This window comes from Trichechus manatus, unplaced genomic scaffold, assembly GCF_000243295.1.
Source record: "Trichechus manatus latirostris isolate Lorelei unplaced genomic scaffold, TriManLat1.0 scaffold00007, whole genome shotgun sequence".
Lineage (NCBI taxonomy): Eukaryota > Metazoa > Chordata > Mammalia > Sirenia > Trichechidae > Trichechus > Trichechus manatus.
In genome coordinates this window covers 5,409,970-5,426,583 of record NW_004443943.1, presented here as the reverse complement: position 1 = coordinate 5,426,583, position 16,614 = coordinate 5,409,970, and the positions used below count along the sequence as shown (strand labels likewise).

General features: G+C 40.1%; 1 protein-coding gene across 6 annotated transcripts in view; it reads right to left on the bottom strand.

The window, feature by feature from the left end:
• The window catches only part of FAM13C (family with sequence similarity 13 member C), a 138,961-nt gene that overhangs the window by 55,119 nt on the left and 67,228 nt on the right, over positions 1-16,614 (bottom strand). For all 6 annotated transcript variants that reach the window (XM_004369868.1, XM_004369867.1, XM_004369870.1 and 3 more), the window contains one exon: positions 3,364-3,427. In XM_004369868.1, the coding sequence (XP_004369925.1) occupies positions 3,364-3,427 (64 nt within the window). The remainder of the gene's footprint in view (positions 1-3,363; positions 3,428-16,614) is intronic.

Sequence of the window (16,614 nt, the reverse complement as noted above, 5' to 3'; positions counted from 1 at the left end):
CGAAGAATTAAGGTGAGGGAACACTGATAGATCTCAAGACTACACTATGTTCCAATCAGGATTTAGAAGACTCTATCAAATAAAACCTCCTGGTATCTTATAAAGGTAAAGTCAGCTCAGATAAATGGCAGGAGGGAGGTTTAATCAGTTTTTCAGAAACAAACACCTATGGCATAGTCCCAGAGACACCAAAAAACATGGATTGGAGATGCAATTCCTATCAAGAGACTCAAGGTTAAAACCAGGAGCCCTAGACTAGCAGAGGAAAAGTGAGCCTGGCAGGGACCAGATCTGTACTCACATCAACTGGAAACAAGAAGTGAAGGGATTCTGCAGCTCACGGAGAAGTACGGGGAACATATACACAGAGACGCTCATACATAGATATGTCACACTATGTATCACTATGCTGGTCATATGAGACGTTGGGTTGTCTCTGTGCACAAAGACCTTGGGTTGAGTACCAGATATGGAACCAACCTATAGCCAAACTCCATCTATCTGTGACAGAGAAAGTAGAATTAAGAAGTGCAAATAGTAGAAGTGAAATACCAGATGTGAAAGTTTGGGAGCATATGGAGCACACATGCAGCATCTTATAATTGTTATTACTTATATACAGCACCAGGGTCCATGGAAAGTCTGGAAAATACTGTAGACTGGGCCTCTCCTAAGGCTCAAGAAAATCAGTTTTGACTTTAGTCTTGCAAGTGGGAGTGGAAGAAAGAGAGAAGATAAAGAACTGGTGGGTTCTTTTAGAGAAACAAAAGTCTGGGGAATAAATAAATACCTAAAAGGGACAGAGGTCAATGCAGACAGCTAATGTAATAAGAAATTCTAGCTTAAACATTTTTATTTGAGACCGAAGGAATACTCCTATTAAAAGTCAGCAGTATAAAGAGACCAGGAAAAAGCTCATAGTAAAAAAAAAAAAAAATTGCAATCCTTAACAAATGACCACAATAGTTAAAGACTAGAAAAAAACCATACAATGAGATACTGTTATAGCAAGGAGAATGAAGACCACAATTACATGTCAAAACATGGATGAATCTCACAAAGATAATATTGAGCAAATGAAACCAGACACAACAATACTTACAGCCCATTTCTAAAAAAGCTCAAAAATAGGCAAAACAAATCTACGTCAGTCTGAAGAGCAATTATTCTTACAGAGGAGTAGTGACTGGAAGGAATTACAAAAGGGCATCTAGGGTGCTGGTAACATTCTGTTTCTTGATCTAGTTACTGGCTGCACACTTTGTAAGAATTCATCCAGCTGTACACTTATAATTTTGCACTTTTCTGTATGCATTTTCTATTTCAGTTAAAAATATTAAAGCAATCTTTCCCATCATGTCTCACAGTACTCTGGTGCCTGAAGAAATGTTATTAGGGAATTATTCCATAAAAGAGTTTGGTGGTCAGTAAGTTTGGAAATGCTGGCAGAAATCCAGTTAAATACGTACCCAGACTATAGGACCTCTCCACTGATGAGTTTGAACATGACTTCTCCCTGGATGGCCTTTGCCCCATTATGCTGCCCCCACCCCCATTTCATTTCTCTAAGTCTCTCTTAGTTTCCCAAATTTTAGCCACAACAGAAATAGCGTGAAAGAATGTGAATCTGCACAGACAGTTTACTCTCAGAACTGGGACAAAACCACCTTGAGTGGTTTCACAGTCCATACAAACAGGCTGAATCAGCAGTGCCAACAATTCATGGAAAAGGGCACCTTTAACATATGGCGCTGCCCGCTCTTTCAGACGCACATGTCCATTCAAAGTTCTCCTGCCCAGAGCAGTGAACTGGCACATTCCGTGTAATTCACAAACACAGTATACTGAAGGAAGAGAGAAAAGCAGGTTTTCAAACAGAGATTTTTGCAATAGTGATTTAGGAATGCTCTAGTAATCTCCGCATTCTCATCTGTTTGAGCTCACAAATGAGAGTTTCTCCCAAATACTTGAAACATTATGAGCTGACTTTTGTAATCACCTCATTCTTCTAGTCACTTATGTCAAAATAAACCCCTGCTTCTTTACCACTAGCATTTGCTCGTTCACAGTGGGGTAGACAGCTGTGTTCATTGATTCAGGCTCTTGCTTCGTTTCTCTTAAGCTTTTCACTCTTGTTACTGTGAGACTGTGAAATCTGAAGGCTGTCTCTACACACAAAGAAATAACAAGCAGCATTCTGTGATGTTATCTTTAGGGCATTTTTTACAACTTTAATTATTTAAGTTGGTTTCACTAGATAGCTGGTTTACCTTTGGATATTGGTTTCTGCCAGGTTCTAGAGTAAAAATTAAAATAAAATCACCTAAATTCAGTTAAACACGTTTGGGGGGAGAGGGTGGTGGAAGGGTACGTCCTAAAAATGTCACATAAACAATTTGCGTAAAGCCCATCATTCCTCTTCAGGTCGTCGGAACATCAAGTTTTATTATTCTCTTTGCTATGATCCTAATCAGACACATCACCCGCTGCTCCTTAATTGTACAATGAGGGGAAAAGAAACTAGACGGGGTATTCTAAACCAATATCTTAAACCACAACATTCATAGCAACATGGATCCTAATTATATTATATTGATTTCCCACAGTATAATTTAATTTATATATTTCAAAGAAAATCTAGGACAAGCTAATTAACAGTGTGATGTCCAGTTTGGTGGGAAACCACTTGGATTGGGAATTATGGCTTTGTGTTTCAAAGTACACTAAGAAGACCCAATTGCAAACACCAAACTCTATCATGCTCAGAGGATAAACAGTAAGCCTGATTATGTTTGAGGCTTCAAAAGCCCTTAGGAAAAAATAGTGAGGGATAGATGCAGATAAAACAAAAAACCGAAACCAAACCCAACCCATTGCCTTCAACTCGATTCTGACTCATAGCAACCCTATAGGACAGAGTAGAACTGCCCCATAGAGTTTCCAAGGAGTGTCTGGTGGATTCGAACTGCTGATCTTTTGGTTAGCAGCCATAGCACTTAACCACTATGCCACCAGGGTGTCTGATAAAATCAAATTAAGAGAAAATATCACAACTGTCCACTTTCACAGGAATTGTTATACAGTCCTGAAGCAAAGTTGAAAGAGTGTAATGAAAGGACTGCTGGACTTGGTTTGAGGCCAAGACATGGTGAGCAGTCTTGCAAACAATATTTTAAATGTGTTTTCTTCAGAGTAATGAAAAACATTTCCAATTGAACAAAGAACTACAAGCCTGGCAAGTTGACTTCAGAGCAAAAATACTTAAAGTTTTAATCAGAAAGAATTCCTAGTACTGTGAAAAAGAAGAATAAAGTTTGTGATTAGCTAATTCAAGTTCATACAACCAGCAATGAAAGCACCTACCTCATTTAAGTCCTGCCGAGTTTCCAAAGCATCCTTTGGCCAAATGGCAGCCCTCTGGTCTATTCTATAAAATACAAAGAAAAATTATTTCCATTTAAAACAAGCCTTTCAACAATGCACATGTGAAGCCAGTGGCTACAGATCTGGTCAAGATCCTGTTAAAAACCCACAGTGGTATCCCACTGCCTGTAGGATGAAACCCAAACTCCTTATAATGGCCTGTAACACGTCGCAGTGTTTGAACTCAGCCTGCCTTTCTGGCTCCGCCTCCTCCCGCTCTTACCCTTGTCTACCACACTCCAGGCTCCCTGGCCTTCTCCCTGTTTCCTGAACAAGCAGCGTTTGTGCCCTGTGCAAGCCTTTGCACTTGCTGGTCCCTGGGCTGAGACTGCTCTTTCCTTAGATCATCATACAACTGACTCTTCTCATCACTGACACATCAGCTTAGCTCCCATGTCACCTCCCTAACTAGAAGTAGCCCCTCTAATGCTCTATCACATCGTCCTATACATTTTCTTCTTACACTTCTTACTGTCTGAAATTGTATCTGTTTATTTGTGTTTTTGCGCTAAAATGTAAGCTCCAAGAAAGCAGTTATTATGTCCTACACTGCTAAATCCTCAGTACCTAGTAAAAATTAGTACAGGTAGTCCCTAACTTACGATGGGGTTCCATCCCGACGACTATGTCATAAGTCAGTTCAGATGTAAGTCAAATAACTCTTTTTTTTTTTTTTTTAGTTTTCATTATTACCTGCTATATGGCAGTGTTTCGAACAGTAAATCATAACATCGAACATCTGAGAATGATAACGTCAGCAAATTACATGCTGCAACAGAATATGTAGTACATATTACTAACCATAAACCAAATCTGTTGCCTTTGAGTCGATTGTGACTCATAATGATCCTATAGGACTGAGTAGAACTGCCCCATAGGGTTTCCAAGGGTGGATTCCAGCTGCTGATCTTTTGGTTAGCAGCTGAGCTCTTAACCACTGCACCACCAGGGCTCCATTACTAACAATAAGATGTATTAAAAAAAAAAAAACATGTTTGTAAGTGTGGGTTCGTAGTAACTCGAATACATCATAAGTCGGGGACTACCTGTAAATGTATTTTAGATGAATGAATGTGATTTGATGTAGTTGTTACAGACAGACACACAGTTGTTCACTGAAGTCAGATTTTGGAAATTCCATCCTATCTCAACGAACACAATAAATATTACAGTAATTACTGTGACGTGAAGCTAGCTGGGTTTTGCCACTACATAGTTCCCAAAAGAAAAAAAAGTGGCGGGGTTGGGGCATGGACTTAAAAGAAGGCATAATCTACTCTAAATCTTTTTTTTTTTTAATTAAAAAAAAACCCCACTTTGGATGCTTACCTCCAAATCATGACTTGTCAGATTCTATGGTCCAATGATACCTATTAGATAACATTCAAATTTTTCTACAGAAGTTTGCATGCTATTATAATAATAAACACACTAAATTATAGTTATTATCATTGTAAAAAGGCCAGCTAACTTAATGAAAAAAAGATTTAGTCCGTGTTAAGTCATTTATAAAAAGATTTATTTTGGGACATAATTATTCGCAGTTATTAGTCTGCCTCAATTTGCATATATGTCTTCTGAATGGTCAACAAGATTAAGGATTTTTAAATGCCATGATGCGCATTTCTAAATGCCACAAGCCCAACTTCTTCAAAATATTTTTAAGAACGCAAAGTTCTTTCAGTCCATAGGCGTTAGTAACTGTGCAAGCAATTTACTTCTAATGAGAAAAGCAAGGGAATGGTAAAACAAGAAAATTGTGAGGTTCATCTGATGGACTGGGCTAACCGATGTCTACTAAGCCTGCACAAACCACCAGCATTTCTCACCTGCATATGAGACAAGATGAAGTCTCCCAACCCTGAGTTCACGGATAGTTCAAGTGAGAAGAAGAGTGAGGAAGAATATTGCTGGCACACCTATCTTATCTCCATCAATCCCCTGTACCACAAACAGTGACTTCAGGGCTTCAAAAAATACAAAGTAGCTCTTCCCCCAAATATGGGCGAAAGGACCCAGAACTGACTCTACAGCAATGGGTTGGGGCGAAAGGACTCTTGGGGACATGGATTAACCCATCCTACCTGGTAATGGAGCCCTGGTGGCATAATGGTTAACTGCTACAGCTGCTGACCAAAAGGTTGGCAGTTCAAATCCACCAGGCGCTCCTTGGAAACCTTATGGGGTAGTTCTACTCTGTCTACAGGGTCGCTATGAGTTGGAATCGACTTGATGGCAATAGTTTTTGTGTCTTACCCAATAACATGTAAAACTTTGACTGGCTCTTAATTTCTTTGTAACCTACAAGTGGTTCTTAAACTATGCTTCTGCAGAGGTATGGTAGCACCAGAAAAACAGGAGCATTGTGTTCCTTACTGGAAAGAGTATTTACCAGTTTACACTTTTTAAACATAAATTTCTTTAGGACTTTGGTGCCAGCTGCCTGTTGATGAGTGATACCAAAAAAAAAAAAAAAAAAAAAGCTATCCAGTCTATTCCGACTCATAGCGACCCTACAGGACAGAGTGGAAGTGCCCCATATGGTTTTCAAGGCTGCAGTCTTTACGGGAGCAGATTGTCACATCTTTCTCCCGCAGAGCAGCTGATGGGTTCAAACCGCTGATCTTTCGGTTAGCAGAGGAGAGTTTAAACACTGCACCACCAGGGCACCTTGTTGATGAGTGATACCAGATAGTAAAAACAAATAAACAAGTAGCAAAGATTAATGGGAAGAAAGCAGAAATATACTTTTTTAAAAATATAGTATATATTATTGAGGTGCAAATAACAGCCTACAAGTAACACATTTATATTACCATCTAGGAAAATTACTCTTAACCCATTAGATAAACCCCCAGGGCAAGCGTGAGAACTGCTGGTCTCAAGCATGATTAAAAAAGAAAACAAAAAACCAAACTTGTTGCCATTGAGTTCATTCCTACTCATAGTGACCCAACAGGACAGAATAGAACTGCCCCATAGGGTTTCCAAAGAGCAGCTGGTGGATTCAAACTGTCGAACATTTGTTTAGCAGCCGAGCTCTTAACCACTGGGCCACCAGGGCTACATCAAGCATTACAGGTGCTTTAAGTTAATTTAATAACCATCTGAATGCCTATTATGTGCCTGGTACTGTGTTGAGGAGATAATAATAAACAAGCAGAATCTATGCATTTAGGGGGGCATACAGTGTAATGGAATCTTAAAAAGAAGAGGATAATACGAATTAACACACAGTCTGGAGACTATTTTAGTAAATCAAAGATCATAATATAGGTGCTGATATTAGAATGGTGAAGAGGAAAGGGAATGGTAGAGACAGATAAGAGAACAGTAGCAATAAAAGAGAGAAATGGAACAGCAGCTAGACTGTCTCAATCTCGCTTCTTTTTAAGATCTTTAAAGATATTATTCAAACCATATATAATCCTAGCTGGAAGCTGGCCTAAACACAAAAATTGGGTCACATTGAAAAACTCCTTCTAATCCTCTGGCCTCCATCCACCCAAAGCAAAAATAAAAAGCCGCCCACTCCCATCGCATCAAACGCACGCTTCTGGAGGGGGCAAAGATGAGTAGGCCCGTCAGTGTACTCTGCCAACTCCAACACAACTCTGCCCTTTAGCCCAGGCCCATGCAATGGGAAATGCAGTCTATACTTCTTAGAGCCCAGTTATGGCCCTCAGCACTGATGAGAGTACAGTGCCACCAACCACCAGCACCATTACCAATACCACCACCACCACCACCATCACCATCAACACCACCATCACCACCAGCACCATCACCACCACCATATAATTCAAAATAAAAACATTTCTCAGTGGAGAAACACAAAACTTAAATGAAATCAAAAGAACTTCTTCCTAGATTTTTTGATTGCACCATGCTAAACAGCCCAGTGAGACACAACTTTTCTAAAAAACGTTAGTGCCTCCACATTGCTGGAACTCTAAAGCCTGGGCTAAGTCCGCCTGCAGGGTCCTGCAGTGGCCTTCCCTTGGGAGGTGTACTGGAATTCAAACAGTAAAGCCAACTAAGCATTAAGATATTTGTCTTGGCCTAAGGATAGTGTCAAACCACAGAACCTGATAATTTGTGAAAAAGCAGTATTTTAGCTCAGGATTTTAGATTTATATCAAAATTTTAACTATCTATAATCAAATTAGCAGATGAAAGCAGAGAACTTTAAGAATTTTTCTTTTCTGCAGGTGATATTTTCTAATTAGGTATCACATGAGACTCACAAAGATAATTTACCACAAAATGAAAGATTCCCTCCTGGTATATCACACACAAAAGAAATCTTCATTCTCTTCTTATTTTTCTAATATGCTCTAATAAATGAGAGCAAGATAATCCAAAGGGTTCTTCCTACAAATTCAACAACTAAGCTTGTTCAGCTATTATAACATGTTGAACTATACATATTTGATTCATATCCCTGAGAGTATTCCTAAAAACCGATGTTTATTTTCTCTTTAGAATCCTATAAATTCATTTTTTTATTTAAAAAAATAAAAACCTAACAAAAGAATTAGAGTAAAAGATAGTTTTTGTATTTTTTTTTAAGTAAGCAATGTAACTAAATAGCTTCAAATCCTAAAAATGGTCATTTCTGAGCTTAATTACTACATTAGTGTTAAGTTCCTCTCCAGGTAGAATTCCTTTCTAAGGAATGGTGTTAAAACACCCAGCTCTGTTAACAAGGCCACTTCCATTACTCACTATTTGTATGCACTGTAATCCCTCACTTGACACCTCATCTACTTGAGCAATTTGGCAAAGTGAAAGCAGCCAGCAGAAAGATCTCAGTTTTAACCAGCTGCTAGCTGACTGCCCTAAGGCAGTAGCAACTATGCCCCCATTGGTCGAGCACTATGTGTCAGGCACAGTAGCTAAGCACTTTAACCCCTCAAACTTATGAAGCAAGCATTTGTCATAATAATATGGATGACACCATCTGGCACATGATGACGCAGAGACTACACGTGATCTTTAAAGATACATCTTGAACCATTTAAAACTTGCCTGGAAGGTAGTCTAAACAAGCAAGTTACTTCAATATATGCATCCTTTGCCCAATTAGAGTAAAAACTGTTTAAGAAGAGGAACCACTGTCCCAGGCTACAGTCTTAGTTTTCCTACTCTCTTGAGCTTCTCCTTCCCAGTTCACCCTTTTCTTATTGGTCCACTAGGAAATGTTCCTCAAGGCCCATCCTAAACCCTCTTATTTCTCCATACTGTCTCCTCAGGCAATTTCATCCACACCAGTTGCTTCAATTACCATCTATGAGCCAATTTCTACTTCCAGCCAAAACCTCTCCAGATGAAGCCAACCGTCTATGTCTCTCTACTTGGATGTCTCAAACTCATCTCATAATCATCAAGACCTGAACTTATAATATCCCCTCCTTAGCTGACTGTCCCAGTGCTCTCTACCTCAGTGAAGAGCACCACCATCAAGCCAATTGTTCATGAAAGTTATCTGACACTTTCTTCTCCCTCAAGTCCAATAGCTAATTTATTACCAAATCCAATTTCTTATCCCAAATAGCATTTGCATCTGTCCTCTGCCCCCCACCTCCACCACCAGCACCACCCCTTTAGGCCAAGCCACCATCATCTGTCATCTGGACTACCTGGACTATTACAGCTTTCTTGCTGGTATCTCCACTTCCCCTCTACCCTCCCAAACCATTTCCTAAACACTGATCTTGTCACTACCCTTTTGCACACTGCCCTTAAGATAAAGACCAAAATTCTTTTTTTTCTCATAAAATAATATATTTTGTTAATTGAGGTAAACTTCACATAACATAAAATTAACCATTTTGAAGAGTACAATTCAGTAGCATTTTGTACATTGATAATGTTGTGCAACCATCACCACTATATACTTCCAAAACATTTTGATCACCACAAATGGAAGCTCCACATCCATTAAGTAGTTACTCCCCATTCTCCCCCTACTCCCTCATCCTCTGCCAATCACTAATATTTCTGTATGGATTTAACTATTTATTTTTCTATGGATTTACCTATTCTGAATATTTCATATATGGAAGCAAACAATACGTAAGCTTTTGTGACAGGCTTCTTTCATTTAGCATAATATTTTTGAGGTTCATCCATGCTGTTGTATGTATCATGACTTCATTCCTTTTTATGGCTGAATAATATTCCATTGTATGGATATACCACATTTTGTTTATCCATTCATCAGTTGAGGGACATTTGGGTTATTTTCAACTTTTGGCTATTGTGAATAGTGCTGCTATGAACATTCATGCACAAGTTTTTGTTTGAATACTTGTCTTCATTTCTTTGGGGTATATACCTAGAAGTGGAAAGAAAAAACACATATGTCTTGGAAGAAGTACCGCAAGAATGCTTCTTAGAAGTGAGGATGGCAAGACTTGGTCTCACATCCTTTGGACATTTTATCAGGAAAGACCAGTCCCTGGAGAGGAACATCATGCTTGGTAAAGTAGAGGGTTAGCAAAAAAGAGGTAGACCCTCAACGAGGTGGATTGACACAGTGGCTGCAACAAGGGTGTCAAACTTAGCAACAATTGTGAGGATACTGCAGGACCAGGCAGTGTTTTGTTTTGTTGTACATGTGGTAGCTATGTGTTGGGACCAACTCGAAAGCACCTAACAACAACAACAACAATGGTAACTGTATGTCCAACTTTTGGAACAACTGCCAAACTCTTTCCCATAATAGCTGACCCATTTTACATTCTCACCAGCAATGTATGAGGATTCCAATTTTTTCACATCATCGCCAATACTTGTTATTTTCCATTTTGTTTGTTTGTTTTTATAGTCCACCTAGTGGGTAAGAAGTGGTATCTCACTGTGGTTTTGTTTTGCATTTCCATGATTATCAATAAGGTTGATCATCTTTTCATGTGCTTGTTAGCCATTTGTGTATATTCTTTGGAAAAAATACCTATTCAAGTCCTTTGCTCACTTTTAAATTGGGTTGTTTGTCTTTTTATTGTTGAGTTGTAGGAGTTGTTTATATATTTTGGATACTAGACCTATAACAGACATATGGTTTGCAAATATTTTCTCCCATTCTGTAGGTTGTCTTTTCACTTTGTTGATAATATCCTTTGATGCACAAAAGTTTTTTAATTTTTATGAAGTCCAATTTATCTATTTTTTATTTTTTTGCTCATACTTTTGGTGTCCTGTAGAAGAATCAATTGCCAGATCTAAGGTCATGAAATTGACCCCTATGATTCCTCTTAAGAATTGTATAGTTTTAGCTCTTACATTTAGGTTTTGACCCATTTTAATTTTTGTATATGGTGTGAAGTAGGGGCCCAATTTCATTCTTTTGGCTGTGAATATCCAGTTGTCCCACCACCATTTGCTGGAGATACTATTCTTTTCTCATTGAATGGAAAGACCAAATTTCTTAAAATATCCTACAATATCCTGAAGGACCCGGCATCTGTCCATCTCTTCAACCTCAGCTTGGGTCATTCTTTCTCTTTGTGCTCCAGCTATGCTGACATTCTTTCAGTTCCTTGCACACAACACGCTCCTTTCCACCTCAGGGCCTTCACGTGTGCTGTGCCTTTGCTCAGAATGCTGTTCCCTCTCTACTTTCTCTCTTAGTTAACTCATTCATCCTTTAGAAACCATGTTTTCTTGGTGGCTTCCAATTAGGTCTCCCATTTACATGTTTTTACTGTATTGTGGTATACTACTTCTGCTATATAGCACTTTTCAGTTCCTAATCATGTATTTGTTTAATGATATAATTGTCTCTTCCTCATGATGATAAGCTCTCTGGGGCAGGGGCCATATGAGTCTTGTTAACATTTTATCTCTATGGTCAATCATGGTACACGGCACATAGTAGGTATATAAATGTTTAATAAATTATTCATGCTAGTGATATGGGCAGATGTCAATTCTGATATATTCTGATGTATTATAATTATGATACAACTCACACTCCCTCCCCAACCCTAACTTGTGCCATGCCAGCAGGGCCTGCCGGATAAGATGACTCTCCTCCTGTAGTGGGGAGACCTGCTAAGCATTAGCAAGTAGCTTTCTAAGCCACAATTTAGAAAACCTGGGCAGAAAGAGAAAAAGGAGAAGGAAAGCACCCATCAAACTTCTCAGAGTGCATTGCATAGAATCAGAGCCTTAAAGCTGAACAGTGCCTGCCTCACATCATACCTTAAGAGTTTAAGACATTCTACTGCATTAAATTGAGCCTCTGTATTAGAAAGCAACTCTTGGAATACACTAATGTATCCCCAGATGAGTGTTGGCTGGCTGTATGACTGTTGTTTCCTGAAACTCTTTTGAAAACAAAAGGTCTATCCCAAGAGGATAACCCTCTGAGCAAAGCATTCTTTATGTACAAACAATAGCTCTATATGCAGACACACAGAAGGTGCCAATAAATTCCAGTAATATTATTAGCAGCAATAACAACTCTCAATATCAGTAAATATAAAGTTCCTTTCTCTAAGGAGTGCTAAGCTACATTAAAGATATTCTTTTATTGATTCTTATCAAATTGCTGTGCTAAAGGACTGTGGTCAAATATTGGGCAGCCAACTTCAAGGATTAAGAAACCAAGGCACAGAGTTTAACATGATTCCCAAAGAGACTACTAACAGGAAACAGAGCTAGAAGTCAATACATGTTCATGAACTGACTTTCCAATTCATGTATCTACTTGTCCATGTCAATCAATTCTCATAAAGGGAACAAAGATTTCATGGCTAGAGGCAGGACGTTGGTCCCTACCAACATGCTCTCCCAATAGCTGGAACCCAAGTCCCGCCAGCCCATCTCCCACCTTATACTTCTCTGAAAATGACGATCAACTGCACTTATTAAAATCAGCTGGTATACTTATTAAAAACCAGACCTACTCAATGCAAATTTCCAGAGGGGTGGACCAGTAGCCTATATTTAACAAGTACTTCAGGGGATTCTTAACTGGGGAACATTATCTTAAAGGTCCAGGTATCACTGTCTGGAAGTAAGCCAGTAGTTAAAGGTACTGGTAAGGGGTTTCTGTGAGTACGGGCATGACTTTCTGGCTTGGCCTTCCAGGGAACACAGTCTAGGAGAGGAAACAGCTGTATCCCATAGTGGAGACACTGTGAGAAACTCAATAAACAAGGTAGCCTGACTGCACTGGAATTGGTACTTCTCCTTACTTTGGTGGGCTGGATCAGAGCCCAAAAGTAGCCAGGACCACACCAGAGAATGGGTGGGCAGAAAGTCATGGCCCACGCAGTTAGTGTCAGGGCTGGCAGAGGGAAGAAAGGTAGAAGTAGTCATGGGCATGGTTCAAAACATCCCACGAACCAGAAACGAAGAATTTGGGAGGGGATGTTGGTGACAGGGGATCCTGCAGCTATGTTCACGGGGACCAAGCTAGAGCACAGGCCCTAACAATAAATTATTAGTAGGAATAATGACAGAAGCAGCTGATTTGCTAGGAACTTGTTGTGGCTGAGCAGGATACAAAGCACTTGGCTTGCATCATCTCATTTATTTCATTCACTTAGTCAGCAGATAATGATTAGGCACCTGCTCCCTGTGCCAGGCAGTGCTCTGCCCAGGAGACAGAGTGGCTACAGCTCCGTGGACAGCTCTGCTCCCTTGCATTATCCCACCTCAGGTCCCTGCAACATCTCTTCACTTTTCTGCCTCAAGGTTTTTCTGAGGAAGAGGCCCACTCCCTCAGTCCAGATGTGTAGGAAAGGTAACTCCCCTGGGGACAACCTTCAGCCAATGGAGAGGAGAGCTGATGGACAAATACTGCTGCCTTCCAACTCTCAGAGGGATAGGTCTGAGGTATTTTCTACACTGTTTCTCAGAGAGGCCCCTTGGGTACTGCTCTCCAATTACCAACAGTGATAACTACTCAATAACACACCTATTGTTGGCTGTTCCTTCTTCCCTGTTGTCATGGATTGAACTGGGTTCCCCCCCCCAAAATATCTGTCAACTTGGCTAGGTCATGATTCCCAGTATTGTATGATTGTGTAATCTGATGTGATTTCCTTATGTGTTGTAAACTCTGTCACTATGATGAGGTTATACTGATGATGTCTACAAGATTGGATAGCGTCTGAATGCAATCTCTTTTGAGATATAAAAGAGAGAAGTGAGCAGAGACACATGGGAACCTCACATCACCAAGAAAGCAGTGCTAGGAGCAGAGCCTCGTCCTTTGGACCTGAGGTTCCTGTGCTGAAATGCTCCAAGACCAAGGGAAGACTGATTCATCCCAAGGACCTTTCTCCAAAGCCTACTGACAGAGAAAGCTTTCCCCTGGAGCTGATGCCCTGAATTTGGACTTGTAGCCTAGTGGACTGTGAGAGAAGAAACTTCTCTTTGTTAAAGCCGTCCACTTGTGGTATTGCTGTTAGAGCAGCACTAGATGACTAAGACACCTGTCTTACACGTCCTGGGATCACCTAGGATCATCTTCCAGTACCCAAGTCCTCGTATCAGGTGCTGCTTTCAGGAGAAACCTAGTTTAAGAAAGTGGTAAACAATGTAGACATAAAACTCTCTGCCTTCCTAGAGCTTACAGTTGGGGAAAGAGAAAAAATAATCACACAAATGAAGATACAGTTCAGTGATAGATGCAGTGAAGGGCAATGCCAGTCCGAGAGGCAAGTAAGGGAGCCCTCCACTGATTCTGGTCTTACCAGATTTTTGTCACAAACAAGTTCAACCAGGAAGACCAAACACTTTTTTGCAGTTACCTTAAGTAAAGTCTCTTCTTCCACCAGTTTCAGGTTTTCACCATATCCCCAAACCACCCCAACACGATTTATTTTGCCCGCCCAACACTTTTTATCTCCAATCTCCCTTCTTCTGACAATATCCTGAGAAACTGGCCCTCCATCACTCCATGTACAAGGATGAACGTGTGGCCTCTCCCTGGAAATAAAACCTTGAGCAGGAATGGAAGCCTTTTGGCACTGAATCGTACAGTAAGGTCCTGGGTTGTGAATGTCTGACTTAAGGACAACTTGTACTTGCCCTTTAATGTTATATAAATTTGTCCTCACTTTAAAACCATTGACCCAACCCCTACTTGCAACAAAGTCTGCATCACAATCACCTTCACTTGCAGCACATGGAGCTTTTGAATCATTGAAAATGCTTCCAGCCTTTTCTTGCAGTAAAGTAAGGCTAAATAAGAACTCTAGGCACGTGTTCCGACTTACCTACAAATTCGTCTTGTTCGTAAACCGGTGACTGCCTGTGTTTTCATTTCCACCGCACGTCTGAAGAAACCAAAGCCCAGGGAGAGTAGGGAATTTGTCCAAGGAAGTAGCAAAGCTCCAACTAGCACCCAGGTCTGCCTAAGCTTTTTACACTAATAGTTTGTTGGATCTGTTTTCTCAGCCCTTCTCCGGGGCTCTATTATGTGTGTTTGGATTTATGCAATAGGCTGGGTGTGGACAAGATTGTTTTCATGTGTTGGTGTTAAATTCAAGGCATTGTCTAAGACGCCTCTGAAGTCTGGCTACTCCTGCTTCCAGCCCTTCTTGGCCCTTCTCCTCCTGAACCCCACCTGCACTTGAATGGGCCTTGGTATTTCCTTTGTCCCTGGCATCTGCAGGTAAAAGCTCTTGCTACTGACCGTTCGGGAGGCTCTCTCTGCTTAAGGGATTGAGGAGAGACTTTCTACTCATTTTACTCAGAGTGAAACATTCCAGGAAAGAGGTGTCTAGAATATAAATTCTGGCTTTAAACTTTATCTGACTCTATAAAATCACTTTTAATATTTGCTTTCTGGTCCCAACTGACTCAAACCATAAAAGTCACAAGTAATAATCAAAATTCCTTCTAAGTTTTCCCCAGTTAACCAAGAACAAACAAAAAGTCCTCATACCCTCCCTAATATTCTTATCTGCCCCAGACTAAGATATGACAGTTAAAAAACAAGCAAAGTAAGACAACTTTAAAGGATTGCAGCAACTTTAACAAGTTTGTGATGGTTCCATATCCTGAGCAGTCCGTACAATTATTTTCTCTGCATTTACAAACTTAGCACTTTTCCCAATTAAAAATTTAGTAGGAGCTCGGGGGGTGTGGCTGAGGGAAACTTGGAAAACAAAAGCGTAAAGAATGTTTTAAAATCACCCACAACCATCCTACACAAAAGTAACCACCAAGAAAAGTCTTTCCAGTATATGTTTCGGTATGTTATATATTAAACAAAAACATGATCACATTGCAATCATTATTAATTGCTTTTCATCACTTATATCATGAACATATGCCCATGTTAATAAAGAGTTCCATAAAACATGGTTTTAAATACGGTATCCATCAAGCAGATCAGCATTTCTCAAGGAAATGGTCCATTCCCTTGGGCACATTTAGGGAATTTAAAGGTTATTTGTGTTTGGGCACAGAGGCTGGGGATGCCAACCAGTGTTCAGTGGGCTAGGGACAAAGATGCCAGAGGCCTGTGTTGTATAATGCAACAAAGAATTATTCCACACCCCCCATGACTTTCCAGTTTCCTCTGGGAGTGTTAGAGCCAGAAGCACTTCGCCCGCAGCAAATCTGAACTAGAAAACCACCAGGGCTAGTGGACTAAATAGAAGTATTCAGTGAACACACAAGTATGGGGGAGGGAGTTAGATGGAATTGTCTCAAGTGTTCCACTCCAGCCACCATCCTATGATTCCAACACATTCAGAAATACAGCCACATGATCTATGTAGTTCTCTCGTAATGATCAATTATCCATTATATTCCTGTCTTCTTTCGGGATCAGATAACTGACAAATGTATATCTTAAATCTGATTTCAGCTAACCATTTCACATCTTATGCCTAGACATCTTTGGAACCTTAAGCACAAAGAAACTATAACGGATGTATATAGAGATTATTCAATGTAGATGTTCACTGCAGCAATATGTACTATGATGAAATACCTAGAAGTAATCAAAATGTCTAATAATTTGGAATTGGTGATATAAATGACGGATCCCTGGTGGTGCAGTGGTTAACAGCTTGGCAGCTAACCAAAAGGTCAGCAGTCTGAATCCATCAGCCGCTCCTTGGAAACCCGATAGGGGAGTTCTACTCTGTCCTATAGGGCTGCTATGAGAGTTGGAATCGACTCAACAGCAGTGGATTTGTGGTGGTTTTTTTTTTTTTT